The 21,681-nt window shown below is 43.8% G+C and overlaps 1 protein-coding gene across 3 annotated transcripts in view; it reads left to right on the top strand.

Annotated features, from left to right (window-relative positions):
- The first annotated feature begins 5,293 nt into the window (after positions 1–5,293).
- The window catches only part of LOC130284186 (gamma-crystallin-3-like), a 30,111-nt gene continuing 13,723 nt past the window's right edge, over positions 5,294–21,681 (top strand). The window contains exon 1 of one of the 3 annotated variants that reach the window (XM_056534282.1): positions 5,294–5,390. In XM_056534282.1, coding sequence (XP_056390257.1) covers positions 5,340–5,390 — 51 coding nt within the window. In that variant the 5' untranslated portion in view covers positions 5,294–5,339. Of the gene's footprint in view, positions 5,391–6,986; positions 7,087–20,205; positions 20,233–21,681 lie in introns of those variants that run through there. The other 2 variants (XM_056534284.1, XM_056534283.1) reach the window with 2 other exon arrangements.

Genomic DNA, 21,681 nt, shown 5'->3' with positions numbered 1-21,681 from the left:
GATGCTTTTTGGAAATTTTTCCATCTTTCCTTGGCTTCTTTATGCACATTAATACAAATTTTTACCTAGGGTGCCCAAACTTTTGATCCCCACTGTAATTGTCTAGATTACACAATTGTTTTTGATTTCAGCATCTATTAAACCTCAATCTCAGATTCTGTAATGGTGTGAGCTATAAAAACAGGTCAGCACCTGATAAATGGATCTGTCTCAGATCCTTGGCCCTGAACAAAGTACATTGTCTGACTTTTAGGCTATGTTCACAAGGTGGAATGTCTGCATTGAAATGTACTGTTTCATAGACACATTTCATTGTAAACCCTGCAGAAAGAATAGACATGTCTTTTCTTTCTGCAGACTCCGTAATTGGGATTTCTGCTGTGTGCACAGTGCAGCAGAATCCCATTGAAATCAATAGGACTATCCATGCATAAAATATATTTCACAATGAAAATTTGACGCTGTGTGAAACTGCAAAAATTTGGAACATACTTCTTTATCGAAAATATAAGTAAATACATAAAAACACATATAAATATAATGAGCACGCGCCCTCCCCACACACAAGAAAACATGCCAAAGTGGATATGTGTAATCGCATGAAGATGAATGACACCTCAAAAAGTATGGGCTGTGCAGGAACACAGTACAGAAAAGATGACAATCAATATAAATAAGGGCATATACATGTATAAGTAAGTATAACAATCTGTATACAACATAAACAACACCTGAAAGAATAAAAAAGAAAGCAGTCAGCCATATGTTATTTATCATCCACAGAGGCGTGTGACTCCTACGATCGTTTTGCTCCCACTGAGCTTTGACAAGGGGCTTAAATTTTGTGCTGTGTGGACTCATCTTTAGGGTAAATTCACATGTGCATATTTTGCTACATATTTTGTTGCAGATTTTCCACAGCTGATTTTGCTACTCATTTCTTCAATGGATAGCAAAATCAGCTACAAAAAATCTGAAGTAAAATATGCAGAAAAATGCATGTGTGAATGTACCTTGAGGCTATGGTGGAACACCCGCATTTCCGCACAAATTCTATTCAGCAATGCTTGCTGAACAGAATTGCAGGATTCTGGATGAATTCTGGCAGAATTTCAGCAAAATTTCAGTGCTCTCTAAACCAGACTTGTGCACAAGAAAATTTTTCGTTTCGTTTTGTTTTTTTTCGTTTTTGAAAACATTTTCGGTTCGGCAATATTTTCGGTTTTGATTTTTCGGATACATTCAGTATTCGGGTACATTCGGTAAATCTTTTTATTCTTTTTTTGGACTTTAGCGATCCTAAGAAATTATGGAGATACCTATTTTTCGTAGGGTACCATAAAAAAATCATAATAAAAAAGATACAGTAGTGATGGAAAAAATTGTATCTAACGAAATGTATCTTTTTTATTATGAAATGTTTATTAATTTTTAAACAGGGATCAATTTATGTGAGCGGGTAAAGCACTAAAAATGTAGCCGACAATAATAAAAATTTATTGTGTGCGTGTTTTTAACTGTTTTTTTTTTTACATTTTTTAGGTAATACTACTACTCCCAGCATGGAACACACTCTTCCATGATTGGAGTAGTAGTTACCTGTACTAATTGACAGATCTCCGGGGTCCCTTGTGATCCTCTTGTATAGATGCGGCGGCAGCTCTTCTATGGTCCCCTGCACTCATGTATACATACACACATTCATATTTCCCGCAGAGCTGTGATTGGCCAGATGGTTCCAGCCAATCACAGCTCTCTGTGTGAAATAGGAATATGTGAATATATACGGCCCTGCAGGGGACCATAGGAGAGCGGCTGCCGCATCCATACATTATACAGGAGCATCACCGCGGGTGTCAGGAGTGATACCCGCAGTGATCTTTCCTTTACTACAAGTACTACTACTCCCAACATGGAGTACACTCTGCTCCATGCTGGGAGCTGTAGTACCTGCATTAATAGACAGATCGCAGCGGGTGTCAGAAGTTACACTTGCTGCAATATGTCTATTAATGCAGGTACTATATCTCTCAGCATGGAGCAGAGTGTGCTCCATGTTGGGAGTATTAGTACCTGCAGTAAGGGACAGATCCCAGCGGATGTCACTCCTCCTGACACCCGCTGTGATGTCCTGATGTGAATGTCGGGATCAGCTGTTCTCAGGTCTACAGAGCCGGGAGAACAGCTGATGCTGAGCCGTAGGTTTACATCGTATATCTACTGCCCAGCAAGAACTTACAGTGAGCCTGCAATGTGTATACAGTATACACATTGCTGGCTCACTTAACCCCTTGCTGAGCTGTGCGCTATGCGCAAGCCCAGCAAGGAAATAGTTAACTTACACTGCTGGACAGTGTAGGTTAACCCTTTGGGCTATAGCTGTATATAGTGTATACAGAAGACGAAGTCCGCTTACTTCCCTCGAGTACTGGGCAGGTCCGTGTAGCTCCGCCCCTAGTGATGACGTATTTAGGGGGCGGAACTGCAGAAGGGAACAAGGCTAGTTAATCTGAAGCTCTGTTCACATTGTCCGTTTTGTATAATGTGAACAGACCCTTCTGGCAGTGTCTACCCAGACAGGGAGACTCCAGCTGTTGCTAAACTACAACTCCCAGCATGCCCAGACAGCCAAAGGCTGTCTGGGCATGCTGGGAGTTGTAGTTTTGCACCAATTGGTGTCTCCCTGTTTGGGTAGACATTGCATCATGGGTGCTCTCCCCAGCGGACAGTGCCAGAAATGTCATAACCAATTTTTTGTGTTTTTTTTCTTCTCGTTTCAGATCTGTGTATGAAAATACTGGGAACCCTATGCATTTTTTATTTTATTTATTTAAATAAAAAAACATTTAAAAAAACGTATAGGGTTCCCCGTATTTTCATTCTCAGCACAATACCAACCAAACAGCAACAGCCTGACGTTACCAGGGTGGGAGAGGACCATTGTTACTGTCCCCCCCCCCAGCCTAAATAATGCCAGCCTGTTACCGCCTAGGCCCAGGAGCGCCATTTTTGACGCTCCGGGCCTGTTGGTACCGGCTCTACCCGGCACCCCTGTGGCGGTGGGTACCGGGGTAATAATTGGGGGTTAGAGCTAGCTGTTTTTGAGGCTAACGCTAAGCCCTGGCTTAGTAATGGATTCAGTCAATAAGACCAGCTTCCACTACTAAGCCTGAAAATTCAATAAAAAAAAAAAAACACATTGGAAAAGTTATTTTATTGAAAAAAACACTTCCCCACAGCCCTCGTTAACCATTTTATTAAAAGAAAAAAAAATAATCCGCCGTAATCCATCCAATCCGCAGTAATTCTTTGCATACACGGATCTGAAACGAGAAGAAAAACTGCATCACAACTGTATCTTTTTTATTATAATTTTTTTATGGTACCCTACAAAATTTTTATAAAAAAGGTATCTCCATAATTTTTTGGGATCGCTAAAGTCCAAAAAAGAATAAAAAGATTTACCGAATGTACCAGAATACCGAATGTATCTGAAAAATCAAACTATTTGTATCCTTTTTATTATCTTTGTTATTAGAATTAATTCTTTACGTTCGTTTATGGATAACAAATGCATTTGTTATTTACCGCATGCATTCGGGAAATAATGAATGCATTCGTTATTTTGCTATTCGTATTATCGTGGCTATTCGAGAATGTTCAAAATATGTTTTCATGCATTCGGATCGGTCCGAATGCCCGAAAACGGTAAAATTCGGTAAATTAGACAATCGTGCCGAACTGAATTGCACATGTCTACTCTAAACACAGAATTCTGCCAAAATTTTAACCCTATTGAGTTCAATGGGATACCGCACGCAATTCTGCAAAATTTAAAGACAGGTCTTTAAATTTTTTGAACAACAAAAATAGAAAAACATAGCCTCACATCACCCATTTTTATTTTGATCTTCTTGCTTCTCAGCATAATTTCAAAAACTAACAGGTTGTTAGTATACATTTTGATTGAAAAGTACAAACCCACTTGCCACGTCAAGGCCACCTAGTCATAGAGGGTCCCTAACCTAACACTAGCATAGCGCCGGGCGGCGACCGCTGCTTCTACAACACCGAGCCCACAGGGGAACGATCCAGTGGCCAGGCAGCCACACTGCTGCCTGACCAAGCGCCTGGCTCTGGGCCACACCACCCCACAGACAAAGCATCACAGAAACAATGGCCGTCACAGAGCACCACACCAGTGTGAACATCTACCATGTGCTCCCTGCCAGAGGGCTGGGAGAATGCTACGAGGAAACCCAAATGCAGACTTCTGCTCATTTAAAATGCCCAGGCCGAATGGGTGGAGTAGAGTGCTGGCCATGGAAGAGGGGAGAAGCTACAATGTGCAACAAAAATAGAGAAACATAGCCATACATGCGGAAATTCTGCTGTGTGAATGGGGTAGTGGAATTCCATTAAACATAATGGGAATTCAATGTTGGCATTCTTTTGCGTAATTCTGCAAGGAAAATCCCCTATGCGAACATGGCCTAAGGGTGCAAACACAAATATTCAGATCCTAAGCTCTCTCAAGCCCAACAGTAAGTAATGTAAGAATTTCAGTGTAATAAACACCAAAAAAGATGACAAAGAACGGTCACCAAGGGGCTCATTTAAACAGTTTTACTAACTACTATGGCCGTAATGTAACTGTTTAAACAACTAGTCCCTACACTTTTACAATTACTGTAGACATCCATTGACAGTACTTCATTCAACATGCTTCGTGGGAATCTGTAAAATCAATTACATGTTTGATCATCAAAAAGGTTAGCCAAACACCCTATACAATGAAGATAAGCCTTTTAACCTCTTAAATAGTACTGTCACTAAATAAACTTTTCTAAACTAACTCAGGCTGTGTTCCCTAACTACACCTAACCCCCCCCCCACCAGTAAAAAAAAAAATGTTTAAAGGGGTACTCCACCCCTAGACATTTTATCCCCTATCCAAGTATAGGGGATAAGATGTCTGACCCATGATTTCTTCTGCAGCCCTCCGAGTCATCAGCTCTCCAGACCTAAGTTTGCTCCGTGACTGATGACAGGGGCCAGCGGTTTGTGACATGATGGCTCTGCCCCCTCATAACATCATACCACTCCCCTTAATGCAAGTCTATGGGAGGGGGTGTGGTAACAGGATTGCGTGCGAATGAGGTCCTCAATGCGCAGAGCCTTCCTTGTACAGAGCCCTGCTTGTCCTCACTGCACAGAGCCCTGCAGGGTATGTGAGTGAGCCCGCACTTGCGAGTGAGGCGAGGCTGTGCACGGGGGGAGGGGGATGAGCAGCGCTGTGCTGGTCACGTGTTCCAGCTGTAGTCTCAGTTTTCCTACTCATGCCAAGCCAGAATGAGTCCGAAATCAATGCGTCCAGGACAGTTAATACGGTTAGAAAAAAACATTTTTTTGAAATTACATATTTGTTTTTTTTTACGCCACCAATTGTAATTTGTAGTGACATCAAACATTTCACCACAAAATCTACTGCAAAACCAGAAAAAAATATATTTGTGGGGCAAAATTGGGGAAAAAATGCCATTTTGTAACCTTTGGGTGCTTCCGATTTTACTTTTTTATTTTTATTTTATTTTTTTACACTTTTTTTTGTTCCCATAGGGGACTAATACATGCAATCCTTAGATTGCATACACTGAACAATGCTATGCCATAGCATAGCTTTGATCAGTGTTATCTGTGCTCAGTTGCTCCAGCCTCCAGAGCCTGACTGGAGCATCGAAGAAAAGATCGGACGGCAAGTAGGCATGTAAGGGCCCTCCCGCCATCCTCTCAGTCTGTTCAAGATGCCGCAATTTGACCGCGGTCCCGAACAGCCCGCTGAGCTAACAGTCATGTGATTTATCTCCCTTTAGATGCAATGATCAACTTTGATTGGGGCGTTTAAAGGGTGAATACCGGACATTAGCCTGATCAGCAATGTCCGGTTTTAGCCATGGGTCCTGGTTGCTGACAGGAGCTGAGCACGCTTCACATAATGGGAGTCAGCAATGGACGTAAATACAGTACATCCATTGTTGTTACAGTGTTAAAGGGGTACGCCGGTGGAAACCTGTTTTTTTTTTTTTTTTTTTTTTTTAAATCAACTGGTGCCAGAAAAGTTTCTGAGTTGCCCATAGCAACCAGATTGCTTCCATCATTTTTCAGAGGCCTTTTCAAAAATGAAGTAAGCAATCTGGTTGGTTGCTATGGGCAACTGCACAACTCTTCCTCTACACTGGTTTTGCTGAATCTCCCCCATAGAGGGAGATTTATCAAAACCTGTCCAGAGGTAAAGTTTCTGAGTTGCCCAAAGCAACCAATCAGATCACTTCTTTGATTTTTAGAGGCCTTTTAAAAAATGAAGTAAGCAATCTGATTGGTTGCTATGGGCAACTGCACAACTCTTCCTCTACACTGTTTTTCCGCATATGCGCATATTCGCGAATATTGAACCCTCCCTTCTTTAATGGTATATGGAACTATGACTGGTGCATTAACTCAATAGGCCCATTGTGGTTTATGGGGATCTCACAGCATGTAAAACAGTAAGCTAAGCAGGACTGTCTTGGCAGCACAGTGGATGGGAGACCACTTCAAGTTCCGGGTGGGATATAGTTTTACAGTGTTGTGGTTTAACTTTACTTTCCTGGAAAAGTTGCCCATAGCAGCCAATCAGATTGCTTCTTTCATTTTTCACAAGGTCTCTGAAAATGAAGGAAGCAATCTGATTGGTTGCTATGGGCAACTCAGAAACTTTTCCTCTGGACAGGTTTTGATAAATCTCCCTCTATGGGGGAGATTCATCAAAACCAATGTAGAGGAAGAGTTGTGCGGTTGCCCATAGCAACCAATCAGATTGCTTCCTTCATTTTTGAAAAGGCCTCTGAAAAATGGAGGAAGCAATCTGGTTGCTATGGGCAACTCAGCAGTTTTTCCAGGAAAGTAAAGTTAAACCACAACACTGTAAAACTCTTTCCCACCCCGAGGCTCGAACCTGTGGTGGTCTCCCATCCACTGTGCTGCCAAGACAGTCCTGCTTAGCATGCCGTGAGATCCCCATAGAGCGCAATGGGCCTCTTGGTTTCAGTAAGCAAAAAATCACAGAGTTAATGCACTAGTCACAGGTCCCTATACCATTAAATAAGGGAGGGCTCAATATTCACGGGAAAAAAAAAGAATATTCGTAATTACGAATATATAGTGCTATATTCGCAATATTTGCGAATTCGCAAATATGCGATATTCGCAAATAAAATTCAAATTGCGAATATTCGCGAGCAACACTACTGCTGACATCTCTGTTTATTTTAGGAACTGTGGACATTCGAAAAATAGAAATGTCATTATCAAAAGCACTGTTACATGAAAGAATTAAAGGGGTACTCCCGTGGAGAACTTTTTTTTTTTTAAATCAACTGGTACCCAAAAGTTAAACAGATTTGTTAATTACTTCTATTAAAACATATTAATCCTTCCATTACTTATTAGCTGCTGAAAACTACAGAGGGTATTCTTTTCGTTTTGGAACACAGTGCACTCTGCTGACATCATGACCACAGTACTCTCTGCTGACATCTCTGTCCATTTTAGGAATTGTCCAGAGCAGCATATGTTTCCTAGGGGATTTTATCCTACTCTGGACAGTTCACAAAATGGAAAAAGAGGTCAGCAGAGAGCACTGTGGTCATGATGTCAGCAGAGAGCTCTGTGTTACAAAAAGAAAACCATTTCCTCTGTAGTATTCAGCAGCTAATAAGTACTGGAAGGATTAAGATTTTTTAATAGAAGTAATTTATAATATGTTTAACTTTCTGGCACTGTTGGGTATGCTATTGCTAAATATTGCAGAAGAACTTTGCTTTTCTTAATTCAAAACTAGAGATGAGCTCTTTTGAAAAATTCGATTCGGCCAATTCAGCAAATTTTTCGAAAAAGTTTGTTTCTATCTGAATTTTTCCGCGGTGAATCTATATTAAAAAAGGCTATTTCTAGCCTACAGACAGCCTCAATAGGGGTATAGAACACTTTGCTGTGTTCTAAAACGCTAATGGAGTGTGCTGGGGTAGTGAAATAATACTGTTATTCAGAATAGCATGCAGATTACCGGCATGCTATTAGATGACACAGTGTGGAGGTGTTGGCAGCATGAGGACACCATATAGTGGCTGAATGGCACAGCGTGGAGGTGTTGGCAGCATGAGGACATTATAATGTGGCTGAATGACACAGCTTGGATGAGGCTGAAGCATGAGGACACCATATAGTGGCTGAATGACAGTGTGGAGGTGTTGGCCCAGCATGAGGAGACCATATAGGTGCTGAATGACATAGCGTGAAGGTGTTGGCAGCATGAGTAGGTACTAGGCCTTCGCAATCCCTAAGATTAAAAGATGAATTTAGAAATTTAAGCCGAAGATTTTGGATAGAGGGTGCTATCTATGAGAAAATTTGAAATTCCCAGACCCAGGTCAAGCAGCGGCATCAGTAAACCATATATTGCCTGAATGACACAGCCTGGAGTTGGCTGATGCATGAGTACACACAAGGGCTTCACAATCCCCCCCAAAAAACACAAAAATTTTAGAAATTTTTAAAGAAGAATTTGGATAGCGGGTGCAACCTAGAGGGAAAATTTGAAATTCCCAGACCCAGACCAAGCAGCACCATCAGTAAATCATATCTTGCCTGAATGACACAGCCCGGTGTTGGCTGATGCATGAGGAGACTGTTGAAATGTCAGATTTTTTCATTTGAAATTTAAATCAAACTTTGATTATCCCGGACCCCAGCGTGTGGATTCAAAGGATCAAATCCAACAATCCCCCAAAGGGCTCATGTGGCCGTGAGATGTAGGCACAACGTCTCCATTGCACTGACCGGCCATTGTTTCCAAGACTTTTCGCCAAGGCAAACCATGTGAAGAACAGCGTGACACCGCCGTGCCCTGCACACATGGTATGCTGAAGGGCCACTGAGACTTGTCCGGGCAGTGGAGGCTTAGGACACAGTGGAGGATGTGGAGGCGGAGTCGCACACTGTCACAGGACCAACGGGCTGACAGCGTGTAGCAGGAAGCAGCATGAGTACACACCAGGGCTTCACAATCTCTAAGAAAAAAAAACAATTTTTGAAATATTTGAAGAAGATTTTGGATAGCGGGTGCTACCTTTGAGAAAATTTTAAATTCCCAGGCCCAGCAGCACCATAAGTAAATCATACATTGCCTGAATGACACAGCCTGGAGTTGGCTGATGCATGAGGAGACCATTGAAATGTCTGATTTTTTATTTGAAATTTAAATCAAACTTTGATTGTCCCGGACCCCAACGTGTGGAAGGACAAAATCCAACAAGCCCCCACAGGGCTCATGTGGCTTTGAGATGTAGGCGCAACGTCTCAATTGCCCTGACCGGCCCTTTTTTTTTTTTTTTGTACCTTTGTTTAAGAACAAGCGCATATCCAAGAGTCCAGAAGACTCTATAATGCAGGATGGTGGACCACAAAAAGACATTCTTCTCTAAAGTAATGTTTTCTGAAATAAAGAAGCTCATCCATCTCTGTATTATTTTTGGTTGAAATAATTTTTATTGGATTTCTTTTTTTGAGAAATTTACAACAAAGGAAAGATTGGCCAAAGAAAACCACGTGGCCAAGGAACAATACATAACAAATATAACACAGTTATATAAATATTACTAAAGCGATCACTCAGCTGTATGTAGAAATAGTAATTTGCAGAATAATGTCTTTGGATGTTGCGGATATTATAGACATATCCGGTAGATCATTATAGGTCATCTTGAAAAATAAAAACATCACATAAGCAATTTTAAAGTATTTTATAGTCATACCTATAACTCTGCAGCGAAGAATAGGATTTTTCCTTACTAGATCCCGTAGTCCTCCCCTCTCTCGTCACAGGAAGACTCACCGGAAATATGTGCAAAGTGTGACACCCAGTAATCATACGTAGTAATGGGTAGTTAGAGTAGTACCATTTAATAATATAGGATGAACATAATTTAATGGAATGGATCCCAGAACAGCATGAAATCTAATAAAACCGTGATAGAAGTGATGTGCATGGTTAATTAGCAACACCTAGCCCAGTGGATAGTGCTTCGTCCAGGTCTTGCATCTTGACTCGCAGGTCCGTCTGTTGTTTAGCTTCCAAGCGTACGTCGTTTCGTAAAAACAATTGGACTTGACTGCTTCTATAATGTCGGCTGTAGAAGGGACAGAAGAGGATTTCCACCTAGCTGCAAGTTGGGATCTGTAGACTATTAAGATATGGCATAAAGGTGTTCTATAAGCGGCGTCTGCTGTGTGAAGGCCTATGTTTAAAAGTACAAGTTTGCTGGATATGGATAATGACTTGTGTGAAACCAGTTGTACTAATTCCTCCACACCTTTTTTTAATGTGTGAAGTGCAGGACATGACCAGAAAATGTGACTTATGGGGCCTGTCAACTCGTATCCCCTCCAACATAGTTGGGAACATGAGGGGATCATGTAATGCAATTTGGCCGGGGTATAGTACCACATAGATACCATCTTGAAAAATTGTTCTCTATGGCCTAAACACGATGTGTGTTTATTTAAAGATTTAAGAGCCTGAGCCCATTCATAGTTAGAGATTGTCAGGTTTAATTCTTTTTCCCACTTAGAATGCTGTGTCCTATTAGTTATATATAGGTCGTTATTGTAGAAATGATAAAATGGCTTAAGGGTAATTTTCGAGATGTAGTCAGAGGATAGGTTCATGAGGTCTACAAGTGTTTGAGGAATGGATACTGTGGGTTGGGGAAATTGTTTCAAATGTTTGACAATTATGTTATATGATCTTCTCTTTGCATCTGGTAAACCGTATATCGATTGGAGTTCTTCAAAAGATATTAGTTTATTGTCTTTGTACAAATGTTTTAGTGAAGTAATGCCTCTATCTGTCCAAGTTTGAAGGTCGGAGAGTGGAGTATAGAGTAGGACAGATTGTATGGTCAGGTTGATCTGTATTATTTTTGAAAATTTTTATTAAAAAATCACACACAACAAGCGTTCAATGGTGTAATGGTTATTATTCTAGAAAATTTTAAGTTTAAGTTTATTACTGAGAAAATTATCAGAAAATTTGAAAAAAACAGTACCCAAGAGGGTTTAATAACCCCATGCATTGCACCATAAATGTTGACATTTAAATTAAGCATGTTTGTGTCTATTTCAAAAATCCTAAAATTATAGGCCCAAGCCCAGAAGCATCATGAAGGCAAGTAGTTCCTGAAAGACACAGGAGCAGTCAGGAGTAGGCATCACCAGTACCCAAGAGGCTTTCATGACCCCTTACATTGCACGATCAATCGCGAGATCGAGCAATAAAAGGTGTGTTATGCCCTCAGATGTCTATTGCTGCACGCGTGCTACACTGAACGGACCAGCATGTGCCTATCCTTCACCGACAAGTGCGGGTAACCCGCTGAACCCCATTAGTGATAGGGATCGGAGATTGCAATTATTTGCCATGAAAGAATAATTCTCACACTGTGTGCAGGTCATAAGCTCTGGTTCATTAAGCCTGTCTCTACTACCGATTAGATGGTTTAGTGAGGTTCTCGGATCGGCCCTGGCGGGGTAGGCGACGGCCCTGGCAGAGCGCCGAGAATTTAAAGATCATTGCAGAAATTAGCATTAGCATCAGTGAGGCAAGTAGTTCCGGAAAGACACAGGATGAGCCAGGAGCAGGCATTCGCAGTACCAAAGAGGGTTTCATAACCCTAATTGAAAACCCAAGAGAGTTTCATAACCATAAATGGGAAATGTTGGTGTAGCAGCATGGTCAATCAACTCTGAGGCATCTGGCATTGGTGGCTGGAAATCCTGGCTGATCCATACCTGATTCATCTTGACAACGTCATCTTGACAATCGTCAGGCGATTTACAAATAATGTGGCTTCCTCAAAGGGCCTCAGCAAACGGCAGGTGTCACGCATGAGCTGCCACTGGTTCACATTGAAATTACACAGGGGAGTACTCGTATCTGCTTGGATCATCAAGAAATCGGTGATGGCTTTTCTTTGTTCGTATAGTCTGTCCAACATATGGAGGGTAAAATTCCAACGTGTGGCAACATCACCGGTTGTTGTGGGATACCGTTCTGACGCTGCAGCTCAAGGAGGGTGTGCTTTGCGGTGTAAGAGTGGCTGAAGTGCTTGCACAGTTTACTTGCCATTGTCAAGATGTTTTGCAAATGGGGTGAAGACTTGAGGAAGTGCTTGACAACCATATTGAACACGTGTCCCATGCAGGGCGCATGTTTCGCACATCCTTGTCGCAGCGCGGACACAATGTTCTTCCCATTGTCAATCACCATGGTTCCCATTTCCAGATTTCGTGAGTAAGCCATACTCGGATTTCATTACGAATTAATTCCAGCAGTTCCTCCCCTCTGTGACTCTGTTCGTCAAGGAAAACCATGGGAAAAACAGCTTGACACCGCCGTGCCCTACACACATGGTACGATGAAGGGCCACCGAAATTTCTACGTGCAGTGGATGCCGAGGACACGGTGGAGGATGATGAGGTGGAGTCGCACACTGACACAGGACCAACTGCCTGAGAGCGAGAGCGTTGAGGAGGAATCTGTGTGACCTGTCCAAGTTGCTGTTGTGGCGGTGCAGGAACCACATTTACCCAGTGGGCCGTGAAAGACAAGTATTGTCCCTGCCCGTAGTTACAGCTCCCCACATTGGCACTGCCGTGCACTTTTGAACACACCGACAGGCTCAAGGTCTGGCCCACCTTCTCTTGTACAAACTTATGCAGGGCTGGTACTGCCTTATTCACAAAGAAATGACGGCTTGGGACTCTCCACCTCGGTTCGGCACAAGCCATCAATTCTCTGAAAGGTGCAGAGTCCACCACTTGAAAAGGGAGGGACTGCAGCACCAGCAACTTGGGCAAGAGCACCTTCAACTTCTGCACCGTTGCATGATAGGGCGCATACTGTTGTCTCTTGGACATGGCTTTGCCGATGGATTGTTGGCGGAATGGCTGATTAAAAGCGGGAGAAGCAGGAGCATCTGGAGCGACAGAAGGAGGGTTTGGCACACAGCTCCCTTCAGCTGAGGTGCTAGAGCCTTGGCTGGATAAAGGAGGATGTGGATGGCCACTGGGTGATGCAGCAGGCTGGACCACTACATTGGAGCCACGGTTCTCGCAGGCATCTTTATAGGGGTGAAGCATGTGTAGACGCAGGGCCGTGGTGCCGACATTGGGTCCCTGGCCACGCTTCACCTTCTGCCCACATGACTTGCACGTGGCTACGTGAACCTCCTCCGGATGCCTGATGAAAAACTGCCACACCGCCGAGTAGCTGATTTTCCCACCTACAGTCCGCACTAATTGACTGCTACTGTCGCTATCTCCAGGAACCCCTTTTCCACTACCTCCAAGAAAGGTAGGCTGACGCGAAGCAGGTGGTCTCCCCCGGGCACTTTGGCTAAAGAATTTCTACTCTTGCCACCATGCTGACTGCCAACTGTGCTAGCGCCTTGCTGGCTCAGCTGCTGCCTTGAGGGAAACCTGCAACTCTTTTCTACTGATGATGATGAAGCCCATTGTGCACCTGGCTCCAAATTTGCGATTGGCTTCATCTTCATCAACAGTTGTCTGCACATCACTGATGTCCTCCTCAGGTTCCCCAACAGTATCTGCTCCAGGACCCTGAACCCTTGCAACACCGCCTCCCACGTCACTCTCCGCATCACTACTTGGCCGCCTAGCGGAGCAAGCAGTGCATGTCTCCTACCCTTCTTGGCTGGGCAGTAGCTGCTGACTCTCCTCTATTAGATCGTCCTCAGTGAATAGTGGAGCTGAACCCACAGCATAAGATACTTCTCTAGGAGAGGGAACAGCATAGGACAAAGGCAATGGGAGGACAGGGACTGCTCCCGGGCCATGCCAACTGAGGGTTGTGTCTGAGGAACCCACCGACTGTTGACTGGGGGTGTAAGATGTAACAGATGGGTTGCTGGTCAAAACACGACCGCTGGCTGATAACGGGAACTCAAGCCTCTCACTGCGACCCCTGCTGCCACTCACCCCTAGTCTGCTGCCAACTCTGCCTGAAGTATTTAGGCCTCTGCCACTCCTCTGTGCACATCCGGGCACTTCTCTGCCTGACATACTTAGTGCGTATATGAGGGTAATACAATACGCTACACTACTCTTTAAACAGTATTTGTCTAGAACAGCAGCAGGTGAATACTTATGGCTGTCCTTTCACAGTATGTAGGCCCTTGACAGATTAACAGGTACAAAATGGTACACTACTTGGATGTACGGATGCGGTATGCACTGATGATGGCAGAAATATGCTTAACAATATGCAAAAAATAATCTGTATTTTTGTAAAAAAAAACGGCCGGTGAATACTATTGTTTGGACTTTCACAGTATGTAGGCCCTTGACAGATTAACAGGTACAAGATGGTGCACTATTTGGATGTATGTATGCGGTATGCACTGATGAGGGCAGAAAAATGTGCAACAATACGCAGAAAAAAATCTGTATTTTTGAAAAACACGAGCAGATGATTACTTTTGCAAGGACTTTCCCTGTATCTAGACTTGATACAGAATAGTAGACAGCTTTGATGTAGCCACGTGGTATGCACGTATGAGGGCAGCACCACAAAATAAAAGAAAACCGGGATTAAACTTTAAATTGCACTCTGTCACAGAGTGCACACAGTCTACACACAATTCTGAGCAGCAGATGATTTGTGGAGCAAAAAAAGCAATGAATTGTGCTGAAAAATGAGGAGATAAGATGGTTCATAAAGTTCAGGCAGCTTGTTGATCTGTATGAGGCAGCGAACAGCTATCTGCCCCTCTCTGATGAAATGCTCAATAACGTGAATAAGAGGTTTATGTATCGTAAGATCCTGCTCAGTGAGAACACCAAAGCATTGCACTCCTCTCTGTCCGCAATGCTGATGTGACTAGCAGTGGTAAGCTGTCGTATATGCAATTCACACACACGCAGTCCTGTCCTCTCTCTGCATGAGTGCATGCACGAAATGAAGAGAGGAGAGATTGCTGCTGATTATATAGGGCTGTGACATCACAGGGGTCAATGAATGCTGATAGGCTGCATCTCGCATGTGATTCAGGGTCATCTGGCCTACCTTCATTCCCACCGCAGTTTCCCGCCCTCTCATAATCCCCTGCCCCATGTACTGACATGTGGATCTGCCCTTTTAGGTCTCCTTTAGCCTGGAACTCTACAAAATTGAGTTTTTCATGAAATTCGTAACGAATTCGGGTTCGTCAGCTTCGATTCGCTCATCTCTATTCAAAACATTTCAGCTTGCTATTTGCTCGTAATTAAGACTAGAACCTTGAGATGGAGTCTGTGGATACAAAAAGTCTATACATTGGGCTTTGTGGAAGGATGGAAAAATCTCAAGCTAGAGACCTTGCAACATTAGTGACTTATGCTACACCATGCTCAAATGACCAATCAGCATATAAAACGATGATTTGATGCATAGCTTTACCCTCCCCTTTTTGTCAGATTGTAAAAACTAATGTGATTTCCTGATAATAAACAGAACTCCCTGGAGTCAGTACCGAGGAGGGAATTTATACCAACCTGGTCTGGTGTGAATTTGCTTACGTCGACACTCGGCAAAATAGCACAGCGGTAGTCACTCACAGTTTAAGGCCTCACATTAACCCATCCTTAAAATTTGGTGGCACCGGTGTGATGGCCTGGACCACACTTGAGGGAAGATACAGATCCGGTTGAGTGACACTTTGAGCTGCCCGAGGCAACCCATTATTACCCAAACTAGGGGCCTTATCAACCCCACAAAAACACGGTAAGTCTGCAGATTTTTATGAATCTGTAGTCTTATTTGTGTTTTTGGGCAGTTTTGTGGGAGTCTGGATGGCCTTATAAAAAAGACAAATTTTTCCTCTTACCTAGCTGTGAATTCCTTATCAGCAATGCTGAGTACAAGTGAACCAAAGTAAGGTCAAATTTGTTTCTTAATGCCAACAATAATAATGTTAAAAAATCATGGCAAGAGTTTAGCTATGAGAGACTTTTTTCATTTCTTTAAAAATCCATTTTTTTCCTGCTTGTTTGGATTTCATTTGATTTTTGACTTTTTAATTAGTGGATTTGGTCAAGGGATTAAGAGTGCTGTAGGTTTTTGTGTTCCAGGTCTCTAATAACTCTGGGTGTACCAGGCTGATGTCTTTTCCGTGTATCAGATAAGCTGATAGCTTAAATTGTATCAGTCTGATGTCTTTTTCTGTATTAGAGCACAGCTTACTAATAACTTGGGTTGTACTTGAGCAAAAAATAGACTGTGGTTGTCACTTTGACATCCTTTTTGTTTCGTGTGTTTAGTATCAATTTTGTTTTGGCCAATCCACTGATAGTTTTTATTAATAGGGTAATTGTCCGATCCTCACATTCCCTGAGACTTTAAAAGCTCTAAAATTGTTCAGTTCTTGCATTGATTGACTTTCAACCCCTTAAGGACCAGGCCATTTTACACCTTAGGACCAGAGCGTTTTTTGAACATGTTACGCCGAGCGCTCCGGGTCCCTGCTCCTCCCTGGAGCGCTCGCGGCGTTCCTCTCTCTGCAGCGCCCCGGTCAGACCCGCTGACCGGGAGCGCTGCACTGACATTGCCGGCGGGGATGCGATTCGCATAGCGGGATGCGCCTGCTCGCGAATCGCATCCCAAGTCACTTACCTGTCCCGGCCCCCGGCTGTCATTTCCTGGCGTGCGCGGCTCCGCTCCTTAGGGCGCGCGTGCGCCAGCTCTTTAAGATTTAAAGGGCCAGTGCACCAATGATTGGTGCCTGGCCCAATTAGCCTAATTAGCTCCCACCTGCTCCCTGGCTATAATACCTCACTTCCCCTGCACTCCCTTGCCGGATCTTGTTGCCTTGTGCCAGTGAAAGCGTTTAGTGTTGTCCAAAGCCTGTGTTTCCAGATCTTCTGCTATCCATATTGACTACGAACCTTGCCGCCTGCCCCGACCTTCTGCTACGTCTGACCTTGTCTCTACCTAGTCCTTTTGTCCCACGCCTTCTCACCAGTCAGCGAGGTTGAGCCGTTGCCAGTGGATACGACCTGGTTGCTACCGCCGCAGCAAGACCATCCCGCTTTGCGGCGGGCTCTGATGAATACCTGTAGCATCTTAGAACCGGTCCACCGGCACGGTCCACGCCAATCCCTCGCTGACACAGAGGATCCACAACCAGCAAGCCGAATCGTGACAGTAGATCCGGCCATGGATCCCGCTGAGGTGCCGCTGCCAAGTCTCGCTGACCTTACCACGGTGGTCGCTCAGCAATCGCAGCAAATTGCCCAACAAGGACAGCAGCTGTCGCAGTTGACCGCCACGTTACAGCACCTCCTGCCACTGCTACAGCAGCAACCATCTCCTCCGCCAGCTCCTGCACCTCCTCCGCAGCGACTGGCCGCTCCTAGCCTCCGCTTGTCCCTGCCGGACAAATTTGATGGGGATTCTAGACTCTGCCGTGGATTTTTGTCTCAATGTTCCCTGCATATGGAGATGTTGTCGGACCTATAAATGTGTTTTCCCCCCAAATTTCACATTTATGCAAGGGTTAATAGTAGAAAATACCCCCCCCAAAATTTGTAACCCTATCTCTTCTGAGTATGGAGGTACCCCATAAGTTGACCTCAAGTGCACTATGGGCGAACTTCAATGCTCAGAAGAGAAGGAGTCATATTTGGCTTTTTGAGAGCAAATTTTGCTCGGGGGCATGTCGCATTTAGGAAGCCCCTATGGTGCCACAACAGCAAAAAATACCCACATGGCATACCATTTTGAAAACTAGACCCCTTGAGGAACGTAACAAGGAATAAAGTGAGCCTTAATACCCGACAGGTGTTTCACTACTTTTGCATATGTAAAAAATTTTTAAAAAAAATTAACTAAAATGTGTGTTTCCCCTAAAATTTCACATTTATGCAAGGGTTAATAGCAGGAAAAAAAAAACAAAATTTGTAACCCCATCTCTTCTGAGTATGGAGGTACCCCATAAGTTGACCTGAAGTGCACTATGGGCGAACTACAATGCTCAGAAGAGAAGGAGTCATATTTGGCTTTTTGAGAGCAAATTTTGCTCGGGGGGCATGTCACATTTAGGAAGCCCCTATGGTGCCAGGACAGCAAAATAACCCCCACATGGCATACCATTTTGGAAACTAGACCCCTTGAGGAACGTAACAAGGGGTACAGTGAGCATTTACCCCCCACTGGTGTCTGTCAGATCTTTGGAACAGTGGGCTGTACAACATTTTTTATTTGCACAGCCCACTGTTCCAAAGATCTGTCAGACACCAGTGGGGTGTAAATTCTCACTGCACCCCTCATTACATTCTGTGAGGGGTGTAGTTTCCGAAATGGGGTCACATGTGGGGTTTTGTTTTTTTTGCGTTTGTCAAAACCGCTGTAACAATCAGCCACCCCTGTGCAAATCACCTCAAATGTACATGGCGCACTCTCCCTTCTGGGCCTTGTTGTGCGCCCCCAGAGCACTTTGCGCCCACATATGGGGTATCTCCCTAGTCGGGAGAAATTGCATTACAAATTTTGGGGGCCTTTTTTCCCTTTTACCTCTTGTCAAAATGAAAAGTATGGGGCAACACCAGCATGTTAGTGTAAAAAATTTATTTTTTTACACTAACATGCTGGTGTAGACCCCAACTTCACCTTTTCATAAGGGGTGAAAGGAGAAAAAGCCCCACAAAATTTGTTAGGCAATTTCTCCCGAGTACAGCGATACCCCATATGTGACCCTAAACTGTTGCCTTGAAATACGACAGGGCTCCAAAGTGAGAGCGCCATGTGCATTTGAGGCCTGAATTAGGGATTTGCATAGGGGTATTCTATGCCAGTGATTCCCAAACAGGGTGCCTCCAGCTGTTGCAAAACTCCCAGCATGCCTGGACAGACAACGGCTGTCCGGCAATACTGGGAGTTGTTGTTTTGCAACAGCTGGAGGCTCCATTTTGAAAACAGTGGCGTACCAGACGTTTTTAATTTTTATTGGGGAGGGGAGGGGGGCTGTGTAGGGGTATGTGTATATGTAGTGTTTTTTACTTTTTATTTTTTTTGTGTTCGTGTAGTGTAGTGTTTTTAGGGTACAGTCACACGGGCGGGGGATTACAGCAAGTTTCCCGCTGCGAGTTTGAGCTGCCGCGCAAAATTTGCTGCATTGCAAACTTGCAGCCTGATACTCACTGTAAGCCCCCTGCCCATGTGAATGTATCCTGTACATTCACAGGGGGGGAACCTCCAGCTGTTGCAAAACTACAACTCCCAGCATGCACAGTCTATTAGTGCATGCTGGTAGTTATAGTTTTGCAACAGCTGGAGGCACACGGTTGGGAAACACTGAGTTAGGAAACAGACAATGTCTCCCAACCAGTGTGCCTCCTGGTGTTGCAAAACTACAACTCCCAGCATTCTCAGGCATGCTGGAAGTAGTAGTTCGGCAACATCTTTAGAGCCAGATGTTGCCGAACTACAACTCCCAGTATGCCAAAACTGTCCAGGCATGCTGGGAGTTGTAGTTATGCAACATCTGAAGGGCCAGATGTTACAAAACTACAACTCCCAGCATGCCTGGACAGTAAGGGCATGCTGAGGATGTGTAGTTTTGCAACATCTGGAAGGGCACAGTGGTCTCCAAACTGTGGACCTCCAGATGTTGCAAAACTACAACTCCCAGCATGCCCAGACGCCAAGGGCTGTCTGGGCATGCTGGGAGTTGTAGTATACAGGGTCCCAATACAGCAATGCATGTCGCTTGGCTGCTTCCCATGCTTGGTACCGCACATCATGTTCCATAACAAAAGAGAAATATGTAGAGAAGGAATGTAGAGCTAAAAAAGGAGAATATCACTGTATACTTGTATTACAAAGATGAAGACCTGCCACCCCCATATAAAGGCGGTGATTCTAACTGTTGGGTGTGTTCCCATTGTGGCCAGAAAAACCTGCCCTTAGCTGAAAACTGTGTTTCTTGTAGCCAAGCCCAGCCTTTAACTGATCCTCCCTGTACTCTCAAAATAGTGCCCACCCAAAATGTTCCCGCCCCACTGTATCCCATGTTACCTCCTTCCGGTGGCAGCCATTTTGCTTCTCTCCCAGGCGAGGCAAGCAGGCATCTTGCTATACCCGTAAGTAATTCCTCACCTAATTCCTGTACTGTCAGCCATTTTAAAACACCCAGACATATGGATCCTGCTGCTTCATCTTCCTGTAGTGGCAGCCATCTTGGAACACCCATTACACCCAGTGCACCTGGAAGTTCAGTCTTACCTATTTCCTCTTCTGTCAGCCATCTTGATTCATCCAAGCTACTTACTCCCTGTACTGAGCAAACAGCCAATACATCCAATACATCCAAACAGGCCGTGCCTGATGCCAGAAGGCCTCCAACCGGAACTTCCCCTAGCAACCTTCCTAATGCAGGGGCACTTCAGCTCTTTCCAGTCATGACCCAAGATGGATGCTACTATGTACCTGCTGACCAAGTCACCAGCCGATATCCACATCAGTCCACACACTATCTTGTTGAACCATCCTCTCAAAGGCCTGTTCCCACTTTTTACCCAGCCCAGTCCCCACCTGAGAGCGCTGTATTTGATTCTGCTAATAATCACTGGGTCCCACCGAGGTCTCAGACACCTCTGGCCAATTTAGAAAGTCCTCCAGCCCAAAATGAGTCACATGTACGGTTCTATTCACCTATTAATGATCATCATCATCAAATAGGAAATCAATATGCACACCCAAATTTGAGAAAGAAAATCTTACATTTTTCCCGACTTAAGACATAGGATGAGAAATGAATGCATTCACATACGTTGAGGAAAAATAAATAAGAGGCCTACAACCCACCAAAACCTCAATGTTACCTAACCCACAAGAAAATAACAGCGATCAAAGAACTACAAGAGGAAGCCCAGCAGAAAAAGGAGGAGCTATAGTGATCCTAGACACGGTAAAATACGTTCAGGAGTGTAATAGCCAATTACGAGACACAAACGTATGAGAAATTACCACAGTATCCAAATGAGGAATGTATGGGAAAACTGAAAGAACTATGTGAGGATGAATATCAAACAAAGATTCTCATCAAAACAGAAAAAGGCTTCCTCCTAGGCACAGAGAAAAAGGCTTCCTCCATTTTACACATTGCTGAAAGTCCATAAAAGTGCCACGGAACCACCAGGAAAACAAATAGTGTCAGGAATCCAATCTCTTACAACAAACCTCTCCAAATATGTCCAATTCCTGCAACCTCTGGTCAAACAAGTTCCCACCTATCTCAAGGACGCTACAGACATTATTAAAATTGTGGAAAATCTACAATGGAAGCAAGAATGGATCCTTTGCACCTTAGATGTCAGTGCATTGTTAACCTGCATATACCATGAGCAAGGAATAAAAGCTGCATACCACTTTTTAACAGATTCAAAGGACTTTGCACCTCTACAAATAGTTTATTTTTCTATATAAAGTATGAATTTTATCTTAACCCATAATTATTTTTATTTAAAAAAAACAAAATTCTGTCAAAAAATTGGGACCACCATGGGGAAAAGATTTGTGCCAAGCTACGC

This window comes from Hyla sarda, chromosome 8 (assembly GCF_029499605.1).
Source record: "Hyla sarda isolate aHylSar1 chromosome 8, aHylSar1.hap1, whole genome shotgun sequence".
NCBI lineage: Eukaryota > Metazoa > Chordata > Amphibia > Anura > Hylidae > Hyla > Hyla sarda.
This window is presented reverse-complemented; position numbering and strand designations above follow the sequence as displayed.